The sequence below is a fragment of the Mustela erminea genome, chromosome 4 (assembly GCF_009829155.1).
Source record: "Mustela erminea isolate mMusErm1 chromosome 4, mMusErm1.Pri, whole genome shotgun sequence".
Classification (NCBI taxonomy): domain Eukaryota; kingdom Metazoa; phylum Chordata; class Mammalia; order Carnivora; family Mustelidae; genus Mustela; species Mustela erminea.
This window is the reverse complement of record NC_045617.1, coordinates 135,205,415-135,221,587: the sequence shown is the minus strand read 5'-3', so window position 1 is coordinate 135,221,587 and position 16,173 is coordinate 135,205,415. Positions and strand designations below refer to the sequence as shown.

At 44.9% G+C, this 16,173-nt stretch overlaps 1 protein-coding gene across 3 annotated transcripts in view; it reads left to right on the top strand.

The window, feature by feature from the left end:
* Positions 1-16,173, top strand: part of NEDD9 (neural precursor cell expressed, developmentally down-regulated 9) — a 186,898-nt gene that overhangs the window by 148,204 nt on the left and 22,521 nt on the right. For all 3 annotated transcript variants that reach the window (XM_032341102.1, XM_032341104.1, XM_032341101.1), the window contains one exon: positions 9,734-10,180. In XM_032341102.1, coding sequence (XP_032196993.1) covers positions 9,734-10,180 — 447 coding nt within the window. The remainder of the gene's footprint in view (positions 1-9,733; positions 10,181-16,173) is intronic.

Here is a 16,173-nt window from a genome sequence, read left to right as displayed (position 1 = left end):
CAATAATTACTTGGCTCTTTTCTTTTTCCTTGCAGAAATAGGCATCTCTAAAAATGAAAGGCATTTTTTGAAATGCAGACTTGTGGGGCACATGGGTGGCTCAGTCATTAAGTGCCTCGTTTGGCTCAGGTCATGATCCCAGGGTCCTGGGATGGAGCCCTGCATCAGGCTCCTTGCTCATCGAGAAGCCGGCTTCTCCCTCTGCCTGCCACTCCCCCTACTTGTGAGCTCTCTCCCAATGGCAAATAAATAAAATCTTAAAAAAAAAAAAAAAAAAAAGAAAAGAAAAGAAATAGGTCTTGTGCCGAGAACACCTGAGAGCGAGAAGCCATGAGGGAGGTTGTATTTCAATTGTTCTTGCTTCTAGCCCGGCAGGGCGGCTCTGCCTCCTGGCCTGCGGCGGCATCAAGCCTCCTGCCTCCCTCATTAAGATCTTAATTACAGACGCAGCTTACTTCATTGCTGCAGGGAAAGAATTTAGTTTCTCTGAACTGTGTCTGTTTTTTGGTGTGGCAGGTGTAATCACGATGAGATCATTTCTGGTTTGTTTTCTTTTCCTGGAGGAATTTTTTTTTTCCAAGGGGGAGGAGTCCAGTTCTTAACGCACAATTTCATGAGCTCATAATAGTGCAGTAATAATAACGTGCTTTGATTTTATAGAGACCCTTTCTTCTGAAGAAATCAGAGTGTTCTGCATATATAATTTCATGACTTCTCATAATATTAGAAAGAACATGTTCACTGTCCCGATTTTGCAGGTGGGGAAACAGAGGCACAAAAGGTGTGATTTCTTGGCCATTACTCGTACAATCTGAGGACTGAGACTAGAGTCTCTTAATTCAGGCCCTGTCCGTTCCTCTATGCAGGACTCTCCCCTCAGTACTGCTGACTTTTCGAGCTCGATCATTTTTCGTGGTGGGAGATTATCCCGGGCATTGCAGGATGTCTCACAGCTTCTGGGCTCTCCCCACCCGCTACCAGCAACACACACGCATGGTGACAACTAAAAGATGTCTCCCAACATTGCCAAATGCCCAGATTCCCCCTAGTTAAGAATCACTGGTCTCAGCCTCCCCTACTTCCTTCTGCTTAAAAAAAAATTGCCTTACTGGTTCCGTATGACAGAAGCACAAAATACAAGCATAGAACCGTTCGCCATAATTGTATCATGACGGACGCCCAGCTTCATCTCACAGGCCCTCAGCAAAGGTGCAACTTCCTCTTACATGTGTGTCCCCAGTGTGTTCAAATGAGTGCCAAAAAATGCTAAGAAGCATGAGGTCTCACTCAGGCCATGTGCAAAGGCATCAGACCATCTCTAAGGCAACCTTAGTTCTCTGAAGCCTTCCTCTAGCCTGTGTGTGTGTGTGTGTGTGTGTGCGCGCGCGCGCGCGCAAGTGTGTTCATGCGTAATGGAGATATATAATTGTGTGTGCATGCGTAATGGAGATACATAATTTTATATTGACATATATAAATAGTGGAACATGCATTCACAACAGAACTTTGAAGAAAGCCATTTTATTCTTATAAACTGGTATATAATATGTACATGTGGGAGCTTGTCTCTATACCTGGCTGCGGAACCATTTCATTTAGAGGCTTTTCTTCCAGTGCACATGCTCCTGCTGTATTTCCTCCCTTTTCTAGCTGAGAAGCTACAGCATTTGAAGGTTCTTTCTTGAAACCTCCACTACAGGTGCAAGGCTGGCAGCATATGGTAGATAACCTGTCGGCCAAGTATACTGGTCCATTTTTGTTTTTTTAATTTTATTTATTTATTTGAGAGAGAGCAAGAGATCACAAACAGGCAGAGAGGCAGGCAGAGAGAGGGGGAAGCAGGCTCCCTGCCAAGCAGAGAGCCCAATGCGGGGCTCGATCTCAGGACCCTGAGATCATGACCTGGGCCAAAGGCAGAGGCTTAATCCACTGAGCCACCGAGGCACCCCTACTGGTCCATTTAAAAAAAACTCTTTGATGACCTCACCAGTGAAGTGGGATAACAATAATCAGGCAGTGAACCTAGGTAAGGGGACATCTCAAAAAGTTGTGGGGGGCATCCAAGGTATGTCAACTGGGTCTGGCTGGGGGGCAGGCTGGGGTTGCTAGTGGGTATACATATTGGTGTTGGTGGGTTTAAGATACGTGGGAATGGAAAAAAATAAGATCTTTCCCCTCTTTCAAATACTTTATTAGATGTTACAACTTTCGTGCTTTGACTTTTGAGAAAGGATCCTGTTTGGGGAAATAAAGCATAATATAGTGGGCTGCGTCTCCTACTCCTTTATAACTTAATTCTCATTTCACTTCCCCAAGTACCTGGATGTTGGAGGGAATCTGTCTAGACAGGCAGATAGATGTGGTCCAGTGCCAATACTGTAATGTTGGCTGAAATCCAGCTGGTTGTTTTATTGTTAATAAAAACCTATCTTTTGACTGAGTGGGTGTCAGGTCTTCATCATTATATGGCGCCTGTCAGATTTATCTAGGGACAGAACCCTGAAAAGAGTTTGTGCCTGCCCCATGTTTTTGATCTTTTGCCAATATACTCTACTTAAATCTATCAAAACCAGGCAACCTGGGACAAAAGCTTATGAATTCCAAGGCTTAATAGCAACAGTGCTAAATTCTAAGATGGAGAGGTTCTCAGGAAGTACATCCTGGTCCAGTGGAAAAAAATCTTAGATTAAGAGGGGAACCAGATGCTAGTTGTGGCTCTGCTTCTAACCTAATCAATGACCTTCTGGGCTATAAAACTAGATCAGGTTAGAATGATCTCTAGAATCCCTTCTTCGTCTAAAATTCTAGACTGATTGGTTCTGGTCAGGCTGTGGGGTGACTTCCGGTTCTAATACATAGAAGCCATGGTGTCCTTCCATCTTCTTTAAGACCCTCAGGAGTTGCTTTAAAAAAATCTCAAAGACCACAGAGGAGTAGAAAACAGAGCTCCTGAAGACATGTGTATTATTTCTGACCTGAGACTTAGGAGGAAATGCTATTTTCTCCCTCTGGTCAGGATTCAGATTCATCCTCTGCAATTGCCTAAGAAATAACACAAGTTGAATACAAAGTCACACACACACACACACACACACACACACACACACACTTCCCTAACAACTCATTTGTAATTTTTTTTAGATGAAACAAAGGATTTGCTCCAGGCTTTTCTTGGTTTTGTGGTAAACAAATCCCATCGTATGGATGTTTTTTGTCCTGCATCAGGCTTCTCAAGGGAAAATAGGTGGCATTCACTCTAGTCCAGAGGAGGAAGGAAAACCAGCACTTATATAAGAAGAAATACTTATATAATCCCACATCTATGCTGTACATAAGATGTGACCAAATCCAGTGAGGTGGAAAATTCATTCTGAGTTCCAAATATCCTAATTGGTCAAGAGTCTCAGATCTTCTCACCAACTCTGAAGGGGTAGTGTCACTTTGGAACATGAACCATTAAAATAATGCAGGGTTCTAAATGATGTCTCGTCAACAGGTATGGGCCAATAATGGAAGAGACGTTAAGATTTCCAAATCTGGGTGCCTTGGGTCTTGACCACACATGGGGTACATCCTCACAGTGGCTGCCAGGGCTGCTGTGTGTCAAAGAGTACCTTTGGGAGACAAGTGTCTACTGCCAGATTTTTTAAAAGCATCTTTCATTCAGAAATGCTCAAAACAGAATGCTCTGTGTGAAATTCACAAGGCTAGAAAATCTGAGAACCTGGGGCAGAGTAAACAACATGAATATTCAGAAGGTCCAAGATACTCAGATAAGCTTTGTGACCACCATAGGGGTTGAGAAGCACTTTCCAGAAAATGAAAATCATTGACTGACTTCTTTTCTCGGTGCCAGAGAAATCTTCACAGCACATGTTGGATGCCCCTCATGGGGTGTCAGAAGTATGACTAGGGAAATCCTCCGGCTGCCTTTCCATGGCTAGTTCAGATCACATAATGAACACCACGTCAGACTACAGTTAAATATCGCTGAAAAAAAAAAAACTGGAAGTGATATATATGTATCCTATCTTCTAACTCCTGAACTTTCTTGAAAAGTCTCACATCTGCTATTTAACCACCTCCAGAGGATTCAGCTCCAAAAATTCAATAGCTCAGATCATCGGATGAAAAAACCCAGGTGTAAACCAAGTGTTCCAAGAACTGAAACCAGACACTTGTAGATATCCATGGATTCTGACTATTACCTTCTTTGGGGGAATTCCACATTTCCCTATAACCTAAAGATGATGGTGGGAGGAACCAAAGTGGTTTGATCTCCCTCAGACCGAAGCTGATTTTTGCCAGCAGGCACAAGAACATGTGAGCCTTCCTTTCCCATCCCCACTGTATCCTGAGACTGACCTTGATGATGCTCATTCCTTAGCCACTTCCTTTAGGACTGATTTTCTTGACAATGGCCGTTTCCTTCTCTACTGCGCCTGTTTCTCAGGCTCTGTCCACTGTGCGTGTGTGTGTGTGTGTGTGTGTGTGTGAGAATGCCTGTGTGCATGCCCACGTGTGTGCGTGCACCCCACCAGAGTCCAGGGCAAAAGTTTGGGAAGTCAGATACAGGAAAGTCATGCTGCTGAAGAGTGTGGCAGCCACAAGGTCTTGGCAGGAGCTCCTACATGATAAATATAGAATGAAGTAAAAATAATAAGGGGAAGTCGGGTCATTGATGATACTATCAGTCCTAGCAGGGTGACACGTCAGCTATTGTGTGTCTCATTTCTCTTCAAAGAACAGCACGAATGGTCATGGAAATTATAAGTCACACCTCTCCGTATTTGGAAAAGCAGATAGTTTCCCTGGCAGTGGGAGTACTAATAAGCTTTCTTGACATTTTGATAGCAATGAAAAAAAGGGGGGGGCAGGGAAGAGTGGGGGATGGTGTGGAGACTATCATATGACCTAGAGCCCTCTGTACCCAGTGTTCTGGCTGGTTGTGCAGTATTTTATTCCCACTCCTCAGGCACAGCTGAACCAGGAACAGCAGAACCCAGCGTCCTGGCAAAGCATGAATGGTGCCCAGTCACGTGCTGCCCTGCAGGGAGAAAAAGCTCCTCCAGAGATGACTGTATTTAATCTGGCTGAGATGGTCGGCTCCTCCTGGCCTTCCTGTTTGCTCAGTCATTGTGGACACTAGATTCAAGCTCCCATCTACGTCATTATCCTGTTTAATAGGGAGGGGCGGGCACTTTCCTGCCATTTATCTTTCTGCTCCCCTAAGTTCATCTTTCCATATCCATCTTTTACCAGGTGTCTTGCTGACTTTTCTAGAAAACCATTTCACCTTCTCTGTAGAGAACCAGGAAATCAGAGTCCAGAATCCATTTTAAGTTGGCAAACACTGAATGAGGTACAATTTTGCTTCAGACACTGGGCTCAAGTTCTGGAAGGGCCAAAGGAATAGATCAGCCTCCCTGAACTTCAGGAGCTCACAGTCTTGAATGGGATATGACAGGTCATACTAAGAGAAACAGGATGACCGAGAACTGGAAAGGGAAACCAGCAGATAGGTTTGGAAAGATAACTCTTCTGGAGAAGGTGGGAGGTAGATTTTGAGGTGGGAGAAGGTGAATGCAGGAAGGTCAGTTGAGAAGCAATTGCCAGGCTCCCACTACATGGTTGTTGAAGGCCTGAACTAGGAGAGGCAGTGAGGAGGAAGACGGGGGCCAAGTGGATTGACCAGGTTGGGAAGAGAATCTGCAAACCTCTGAGCCTCCTATCTTGGGCAGCCGTGTACGTGCTATGAACTAAGAGAGATAAAGCAGGAGAAGGGGGTTTTTACACTTGGCCAGTTAGAGTAGAAGACACCTATTAGCTAGTTGGAGATATGGGACCGGAGGGCAGAAGAAGTATTTCAGCTGGAGCTATGGTTCTCTTCTCTGTGTGTTTCCTCTAGAGACTGAGGATGCAAAGACAAGCAAAGAACAAAGGAGGGATCTCTTTGGAACATGATTAGTCTGTGAAGAAGCAGGTAGATGAGTGATCACGAGAACAGAGAGAAGCCAGAGGTGGAACCATGGGAGCCAAGAGAGCCTCAAGAAAGACCAGGGCCAGGGGGATCACTGCTAGAGGCTACTGTAATTAGGGTCCCCTCAAAGAGGATTTATAACTCTAATGCTGATTCCCAATCATAATTAGAAGCACAGCTTTGGTAGTCCATGCATTTGACTTTGTTAAATACTGTCCCGATTCTGGAGCTGGAGGTGGGACGCCTGATTTTTTGTCCCAGCTCTGTGACCTTTTGGCCAGGTGGCTTGGCAAATCATTAACTTCTTGAGCTTGTTTTTTCTCATTTGTAAGGTGAAGGAGCTGGAGTGTAATTGTTTGAAGTTCCCCTGGCTTTGAACTTCTGTGCCCCAACTGTTCTGGCTTTTGGCCAAGCCCTAGCTTCATTTCTAACTGCCACCCTCCCAGGCTCACCATCCATGGCTATAGAATGACTTAGCTCTCTTATCTCTCCTAGATTTGTTTCTCTGTTGACCTTTCCTGCCCTAGAGATAAATATCCTGGGGCGGGTGGGAGAAAGAGGCGATCTTGAATAGACAAACCCCTACTCCTGGGTTTTTCTAAGATAGTCAGATAAGCACCCTTCTGACTTTGTGGCCTTAAGGCATCACACCTCCCATCCAGAAGGAGGAGGAGGTCCCTCCACCTTCTTCCAGCCAGCACAATTAACTCTTGATCTGCCTGTCAACTCCCTGCACTTTTGAATGAGATGGTTTGTGTTCTGGCTAATTTAATTTAATTTTACTGTTATCTTCTCGGATGAACGCTTGCCTCCCAAAGCACCAAGCGTTTTCAAAAGCTAAGCACCTCCCCCATTTTTTCCCCCACTTTCTCATAGCTTGGACTCTGCTGGAATCTAAAGAGGTGTATCCAGGACTCATCAGAGTAATAGCAATAATAATAATATCTTGTCTTGCTCTCTTGAGGGCAATGAATAGTTTAGTTATTGCTGTTTGCAGGCACATATGCCACAAGAGGTTGCAGGAACCATGACTCATTATTAATTCAGAGAAATACTGCAAGATACAGTTCTGATATGTCATTGTGAGCAAGAGAAATATCAGCTGTGTATGAGTATATATTTATATTGAATATATGATTTGTAAATTAATAAATAATATAAAATTAAATATTATATTATAAAATACAATATATGTGGAAATACATAATTACATATTTATATGTACTATTTTATATATATATATAAAATAGCATAATTAGAGAAGCACCCAGGCCTTGATGGAGAACTGACTGGAGCCTGAGTGGGGAGGGAGCATAAGTCCAAAGAGCCATCCAGCAAATTAATAAGTTGTCACAATAGCCAGGACAGCGGTCTCACAGCTCCTGGGGCACGTCTGAAGCATTAGCATGCTGCTTCCCAGGGCGGGAGGGTCACTGGTGTGGGAGACGAGGAACATCCAGAACGACGCTCACATGGGATTTCAAGCCGCCCCGCATCAAGCACGGTCCGGTGCTCCGCTTCGGGGCCGCATGGAGTCCCATGGCAGGGACCCAACTCCACATGCCTCCAGTTTATTTGTGCTGATTAGGTCGGAAGTCCCTTGCCTTTCTACTGTTTTATGTTTCTTCTCTTTCCCTTCTTCATGGCCGCTAGAATCCTACCGGCACCCACCCTCAGCTTCTACAGAACTGGTCCTAACTCTGTGACTTTGGATTTCATCCAGGGCTTTCTTACCAGCCATTCCCGGCACTGAATGGGACCCCAGAGCAAGGGACAAAGACCAGAATGCTCAGCTCTCTCCCTACTCTAATCACAGCACAGCCCCAGTGGAGCGATCGCCCTCAGATTACTTTGGTGCAAAGAACCAGAATCTTTTTGTCCATAACTCTGTGACTTTTCTTTTAAGTCACACAACTCAAAAGATGGAAGAAAAGAAACAGATTTTAGGATTATGACACATCCTTAAGTGGTTCCTCGAGCTGGGCTAGGGATGCTGTGTGATTTTCTCTTCATGTATGTGAATTTTTGTTAGGAAAAACCCTAAAGCTTCCTAGCATATAAATACTCAGCAAAACCAGCTCAATCACAAACCCCTCCGTTTCCCTTGAGCTTCTCTTACTGCTCACCTGTCTACGTGATAGACTTTATGGATCTCAGAATTGTCAAGAACAAGAACTTCAACCTTATTCTTTTTTTTTTTTTTTTTAATGCTTAAAAAGCATCATCAAGCTCCCTGGGCACTGACTTCTATGGCTTGATCTCCTTTTCTCTGGTTGAGTAGTTGCCCTAAGAGGATTAACAGTAAGAGTAGGACCCCCTTCCCAGGTACTGACTAGAGCGGAGCTGCCTTACATAATGCAGCACCCCTGCCCCAAGAGGGGAGGCCCAGGACACAGCACAGGACTGTGGTTATGGGGCACAGAACAGGGGGAGATGATTAATATATGTCAGTTCTAAAGGAATGAAAAGCCCGGGGCTGGCAGATCAAGTCCATGTTTCTAGAGAAGCAAATCGAATGTTGGGGCGGGGGGGGGGGGGGGGGGCAGGAATCCAAACAACACCTGCCAAAAATTCCACGAATATGTAAAGTCCCAAGCATGCTCCACCGGAGAGGCAGCCCCTCCCCCAACAACTGATCATCGTCCCAGTGACTCAAGTGCATCCAGACTCTTCAGTGAAGCAGCAGAGAGGTCACTTTTAGTTTTTCAAGTGCTTGTGATGAATTTACAGCATCCCGACTCCTCTGTGCGCTGGGAAGGAGCGGGCGCGTCGTAATGGCTGCCATCACACCGTGAAACACGACTAACGCCAAGAAATGAACTCTTCCGAGCCTTTGAAAGGCTTCCAAGAATGTCAGCACGTACTGCTTGCCCGCTCTCTGCCGAATGCCTACTTTGGCTGTCTGCTTAGTACTGAATGTGCCAGACAGGCCTTCGTACAAAGGGAGAGAGTGTTTTGGGCCCATGAAAGGGGAGGGCAGAGCCTTTCTGATGGGAATGGTGAGATTCAAGAAGTAGGGGGGGAAAGTGGCCAGGTGAGGAGGGGCCTTGAGGAAAGGTATGAATCAAAGACCAAAGAAGAAAGAGGTGGCATCTACCTACAGGTGACAAGTTCTTTGTAGCTCCTGGCCATCCAGTCTGGAGATGTAGACAAGGGCCATTCTATACCCATGCTTGATTATCATGGAAAAAATGCTTGTTGATTCTCCCTGTATCCAAGGACTTCTTGATCAGCTTAGAACAAGAATTTATAAGCCCTGCCAAGGCATATATAGTCTACTTTTGTTTCCATTTGAACACCAGATATTAATGCCATGTGTACCGTTGGTTATTTGGGAATTTCTCGGACTCTTTCTGCCTCTAGTGTATGCAAAGCTTGAGAAATGTCTGGTGTGGCACATCTGAAGGTCTTGGAATATTTTATTCTTTAAGCTGGCTTTAAGAAAGGAAGAAAAGTGTTTCTGTATAGTGAACTCTTTACCAGTGCTACTCATAATTCCTTGGCACAGCATCTGGTGTTAGAGGAAAAGAACGCTTCGCCGAGGAGGCAGTCTGATGTCATTGGTGGCAGACACAGGACGTATGTATCTGTGTTTTGTCTGCACCATCTGTTTTTCTCTTTACAGGCTATTGTTCCCATTTGTTTTTCGCTCCCTTCCAGGAATCCTGCCTCTCCATAAGAGCAAGGGTTCTTGGTGTTTAAAGGACTGAGCTAACATTCTAACATGATGTCCCTCTGTTCTCTTCTTCCTAGAATCTTATGGCAAGGGCCTTATACGACAATGTCCCTGAGTGTGCTGAGGAGCTGGCCTTCCGCAAGGGAGACATCCTGACTGTCATAGAGCAGAACACAGGAGGACTGGAAGGATGGTGGCTCTGCTCCTTGCACGGTCGACAAGGCATTGTCCCCGGCAATCGGGTGAAGCTCCTGATTGGCCCCATTCAGGAGACCCCCTCCGGTCAGGACCAGCCTACTTCTGGACTGATGCACCAGTCCTTTGGCCAACAGAAGCTCTATCAAGCGCCAAACCCACACGGTGCTCCTCGAGACACCATCTATCAAGTGCCATCTTCCTACCAACATCAGGGAATTTACCAGGTCCCCACTAGCCACGGTACCCAGGAACAGGATGTGTATCAAGTACCACCATCAGTGCAGAGAAGCATTGGGGGAGCCAATGGGCCCCACTTAAGCAAAAAGGTGAGTGAGCGGCCGACTGGATTTGTGTTTCTCCTTACTTGTTTCCATTGCACTCAGAGTGGTAGAAATGTTCCCAGAACAAAAGCTTGAAACTCTCAAGAAGGAAATATATCTTCCGAAGAGTAAGTATACCCAAATACCTGAACTTGGGCATTGGTTTTGCATCATTTTTCCATTCATTGGTCAGCAAAACTTTGTTTCCATGTAATTATAAGTTCTTGTGTCATTCCAGATCATACTGGACCATTAAGTTGTTTCTTTCTGATAGATCTGCTTTTTGGCCTAGGTTCTATACTCAGTTTCCAGTCTTTTCTGTTTCCTCCTTGAATTGTACAAGGCACCAAATTTTGCACAAGTACAATGATGCAGAAAGGACTCTTCTTTCACTAAAAGCTGAATCGTGACCCCATTGACCTGGCTGCACAAAGAATCCACCAGAAGTAAAGGGAGCGAAGAGGCTGGAAGTGGGTCATGGCAACCAACTTTTCTGTAAAGTTGGTTTTTTTCAAGGTTGTCCAATTAAAACAGGTGGACACCAGTGAATTTAGAAAAGAGCTATCCTCTTGTCCTTCAAGTAATTCCTGTAATAATGCCGGAACCAGTGGATGAAAACAGTACAGCTAAAATAGTTAGGAAACCATTATGTTAAAAAGAAAGGGGGGTGGGGAGGACCTCTGCAGCACTCTGTACAATTCCAGATGTCTCAACAATTTGACATAAATAGAAATTTGTTCATCAAATTCATTTTAAGCATTTAGTATATGTATTTTTTTAAGATTTTTTTTTTTTTTTAAGTAATTTCTAGATCCATCCTGGGGCTCGAACTCACAACCCAGCATCAAGAGTCACATGCTCGACCAACCAGCTGAGTCAGCCAGGCAGGCACCCTTCATTTAGTATATTTTTGATGCTCGTGATACAGTGATGAGCCAAGGAATGAGCAAAGCCTTCGTGATGCTTACATTGTAGTGGGAAGACAAGCAAACACTGTAATGTCAGGGGGAAACACCTGGAAAGAAAATAATGTTAGTCAGTGTTGGCCAACACCAAGATCAAGTTTACGTAAGCACTGCAAGGGAGGGCTTTTTTCTTTCATTGATGGGCAAATTCCAAGGGTCTGCAATGAGTCCTTTGAGGTTTGGTATCAAGAATGGACTGATTTAATGGAATGAGAAATAAGGAAAGACGCAGTTAGATATGAGAAGGACCTTGCTGGCCCCAAGAGCACCACATATGCCTGTGTCCTGCTTCGAGAAAATCTGATACAAAGGCTGAATTTACACAATTACGTCCATTACGGAATATCTGTTCTCAGGATAATGGAATTCTCTGTTGGACAAAAAATGGGAGGGGGAGAATCACTGTTGGATTCCTTAAAATAACAAAACCAGGAATGTATTTTCAAATCACCTTTTATACAAAAGGTACGTAAGACCAACCATTGCTCAAGAGCACCTGTGTGGCATAAGCCCGGCGCATGCATGCGAGGAGGAATTCCTCAAGAAAAGGTGACTTGTTTTGCCCAGGATCATGATCACTCTCTGGAGGTAAAGTGACTCCGGCGTGACCTTTCAGAGTCCTTCTTACCCAAGGGACTTTAGATTTAAAGGGAAAGCCAAACCAAGCCTCTGTCTCCAGAGGGGGGGGAAAACAAAAAGAACAGTTGAAAGGTGTAACTATAAATAAATAACTTCTCTCATTCTTAGTCCTGGTTGTTTGCACCTTAAAAATAGCTCTCCCTCCTCGGAGCTAGTGTGAGGCAGACGAGGGGGACCAGAACAGGAAATGCTTGGCTGAAAGGTGGTGGGGTCTAAACTTTCATCACAGTTTATTTTGGCAGAAGGTGACATGTTTTCCTTTTTAGACTCAACCTTTTTAGTTCCAAGTCTGAAAAGCACTTCGGATTTCTTCCCATTTTATGTGCTGTCACTGGACGGCAGATTCGCTCCTTGACCCTCCATCCTTTTCAAGAGGACGGACTTGGACCACACCTTCCCTTAGACGGAGGCTGGAGTGTGCGCGCGAACTCAGTGTTTTGTTTGTTTGTCTAATTCAAAAATCAGTGAAACATTTTATGTTTACTGAACGGTGGGTGATTCCTGTTGGAGGAAGCCCTTCGGAATTGGACCTCTGCCAGCCTTCACAGCGGGGGGACTTTTACCAGAACTGAGAACTAGAGATTGCCTGCAGTGGGTCTGAGGTGGCAACATGGCGGCAAGGATAGGAAGGGCAGGACAGAACGGTCCTGGCTCCTCCAGGCTGAACACCAAGTGTTCTGCAGCATATCCTGACCTCGCCTTGAAAGTCATCTGAATGCCTCTGGTTCCCTAGACTGACTCCTTCCATCATGTCCACTGGGCCACTGGCTCAAACCTCCATGAGTGTGAGGAGGAAAAACCTCTTCCTTCCTTTCCTCTCGCTCTCTTCCGTCCTCTTTTCTCCCTCCCTCCCTCCCTCTCTTGCTTGCTCTCATTGTTGTGCTTTCTCTCTCCCCATTTCTTTCATTTTCACCTTCTGTCCATCTTTCCTTCCTTCCTTCCTCGCTCCTTAGTGGAGATGGCTTGGCTGCTAAAAAGTCAGGTTAACCTTCTAGATAACGGTTGTTGAAAAAACTTCTATCAACATCTTCCTCTGTGAAGGGATCTTCTCAGTGGGTGAGAATCACACTAATGACTTAAGCCAAGGCCCAAAGGGTTCATCTCAGTACAGTGGGGATCGGGCAGGCTTTATGGGTTTTTGTTTTTGTTTTTGTTTTGTCTTCAGGCTTTTTTTTTTTTTTCCAGTTCTTACTGTAGCTGACTTAGTGAATAGCCCTGTACCCATTTTTCTCCTTACTTTCCTATCTATAAAAGGGTGGTAAGCCCAGGACTAGACATTTCTGGAAGTTTAAGCTCTAGTCCTTAAAAGCTATTGAAGAAGAAAAGGAAGAGGAGGTAGATTTTGTTCTAAAGCATGAAAGTGTAGTTTAAATTTTTTAGAGAACATAAGAATCATTTGGAGAGGTGGGGAAGGTGAGCTGAAATGCAGATCTCCAGGCCTTTCCCACCCGAAATTCTAATCCTGGGGCCTGGGAATCTGCCCTGGGTTGAGCTCGTGGGCTAGTTCTTGGGAGAGGTGACCCAGGACTGCATTTTGAGAACCTACCGTAAAGTGACCATGATGGGGGTTTGGATATGTTCCAATCTGATTGTGATTCGGGACTTTCCATAGTGAAAGATTCCCTTATTGTAGCTACGGACTGTGGGCTTCAGGAGTTTCATCTACCACAGTTTTTTCCATGAATGAATCATATAGGAGGAAAAAAAAAATTTCTGCCTTCTATCACTTTGACTTTGCTCTTTGGGAAGGTGCAGCTTCCACCACCTAAGACCCCTGTCCTCCTCCCAATCACACTAAGTGCCATGCATCACTCATTCTATCAGCAGTTAGAAAAAGAAAGATAATCATGTCATCCCCACCCTTTTATGAAACAAGACAGCGTGAGTATTGTGCAAAGAGCATGGGCTCTGGGGTTAGGCTGACCCCTGGCTCTCTTCCTTCATCGCTGTCAATCCCTTGGCAAGTTCCTCGACTTCCCTGGGCTTTGATTTCTCCATCTGTAAATTGGGAACAATCCCAACCACCTCACAGAGTTCTTGTGAGAATTCAGTGGAACAACATGCAGGAAGGACGTTGCCCAGGGCTTCAGTCCTGGGGGCGGGGTGGGGGGATGGGCGGGCCGTGGAGGGTGGTGCAGGGGACCCACGGGGAGGTGGGGGGTGTGTGGCTTACAAGCTTAGTTCCTCTCCTCTCCCCTGTTTGTCCTTCCTTTTTCAGAGTTTGTTTTGAAGGGCCTCAGCCCTGTTTGTGTTTCTGATTGTGCATCAGATATGCAAATATTTTACTGCTAACACAGGGGCTGTTCCCTTGGAGTGTGTGGCGCTCTCTCTCTCTCTCTTTAGTTCTGTAGGAACTTTGCACAGAGTGGAAAATAACTGACACCTTTCTTAATTTCACTGGTCTTTTGCCCTGTGGGTTCTGGATGCAGTGATGTTTTATCCATTAGGCATTACGGGGCAGAATGCCCAGGGATGTTTCAGAGCCCCCTGCCCCCCCCCCAAAAAAAATTTTGACTCCAAAGTATGAAACACAAAAACTGAAAAATATAATTAATAAACATTTAGACAAATGTGTAGGAAATAACTATCACGTCTGCCTCATTAATTGCTACATTTAGAGCTCAAAGCTATTTTATTACACTTGAAAACAATTTGTAGGTTAGATTCTTCTCACTTTGCAAGGATTTCTAAATATGCCCTGGGATTGCCAAGAACTCACAGGCAATTTTAAATTAACTGAGTTACTCACAGTCCAATAATTTGAAAAGCTAAATTATGTCTATGTTTTAATGCTCTCGATTCCTTAAAAGCAAAAATTCTACTTACTAAGGGGCTGTGGCGGAGAGTGGAGCTCCCAAGGCTCCAAAAGCTGGGGGCCTCAAAGGTCTGAAATAGCTTCATTTTTCTACGTAAGTGGTCAGCAAAAACTGGCCCCTGAGTTCATCCATTCTGTGCCTTGATCCGCATGGAGAATGATACGTGTTTCTCTGATTATTTTTTGGACACGTCGCTTTTATTTTAACTGATGGAATTGAGTTTGTTTTGCATCCTTCTGAAGATCAGTTTTGAATTAAGGGATTGACATCCATTAGGGCAGGCAGGGACCAGAGCTGTCCTTTACATGTGGCATTCCCATGTATGGCATTTCCCACTAGAGGCCACACTCACAGCAAAGTGTCAGCACACAGATGACAGCCCATGAACACGGATCACAGCCACTGAACGAGGCAGAAGCAAGAAATGAAGCATCTGATTTGAGCTGACCTTTGAATAAACTGAAAAATGATTCTGATCTTATCGCCCATCAATCATCACACGTGGTTCAAATCTTATCATCCAGCTCATTTCCATCTCTTGATGTCTCTCAGATTCTACTCTGGAGTTTTCCCCTAAGAAGGGAGTTGGGGGAGCACTTGGGTGTCTCAGTGGGTTAAAGCCTCTGCCTTCAGCTCAGGTCATGATCCCAGGGTCCTGGGATCAAGGCCTGTATCGGGCTCTCTGCTCAGTGGGAAGCCTGCTTCCCCCCGCCTCTCTGTATGTCAAATAAATAAATAAAATCTTAAAAAGAAAAAAAAAAAAAAGAAGGGAGTTGGGGAATGCCACCATCTCTTTTCTGTAATCATAACTATCTCTACACAACAAGTGAGAGCATTCAAAGCATGACTGATGTAAAGTTCAGCGTGTCTGAGAACCTACCTTTTATTATGTATTTTTTTAAAGATCTATTTATTTATTTATTTGAGAGAGAGAGCACATGAGCATGGAGGGGGGCAGGGCAGAGGGAGAGGGAGAGAGAATCTCAAGCAAACTTCCCCACTGAGGGCGGAGTCCCATGTGGGGCTCAGTCTCACAACCCAGAGGTCATGACCTGAGCTGAAATCGAGTTGGAGGCTTAACCGAATGTGCCGCCCAAGAACCTACCTTTTATGCATTTTTCCCAGTAGCCACAAGATTAGCTGACTCTTCCATGGTCACATAGAGAGGAGAACGACACTATTTTTACTGGAGAGCAGAGCTTCCTCTGCATATTCTGTGATTTATCTAGAATGACTTTTCTTTTCCATGCTTTTTTTTTTTTTAAGATTTTATTTATTTATTTGACAGACAGAGATCACAAGTAGGCAGAGAGGCAGGCAGAGAGAGAGAGAGAGGGAAGCAGGCTCCCCGCTGAGCAGAGAGCCCGATACGGGACTCGATCCCAGGACCCTGAGATCATGACCCAAGCCAAAAGCAGAGGATTTAACCCACTGAGCCATTCAGGCGCCCCTTCTTCTCCATTCTATCTGTAAACCCTTTGTCATATTTTAAAGCCCATGTCAATGTTCATCTCCTCTGAGAAGCCTTCCCATCTGCACCCCAGCCATTTTCTCTCCTCCTCTATTTTCTCCGCCAAAA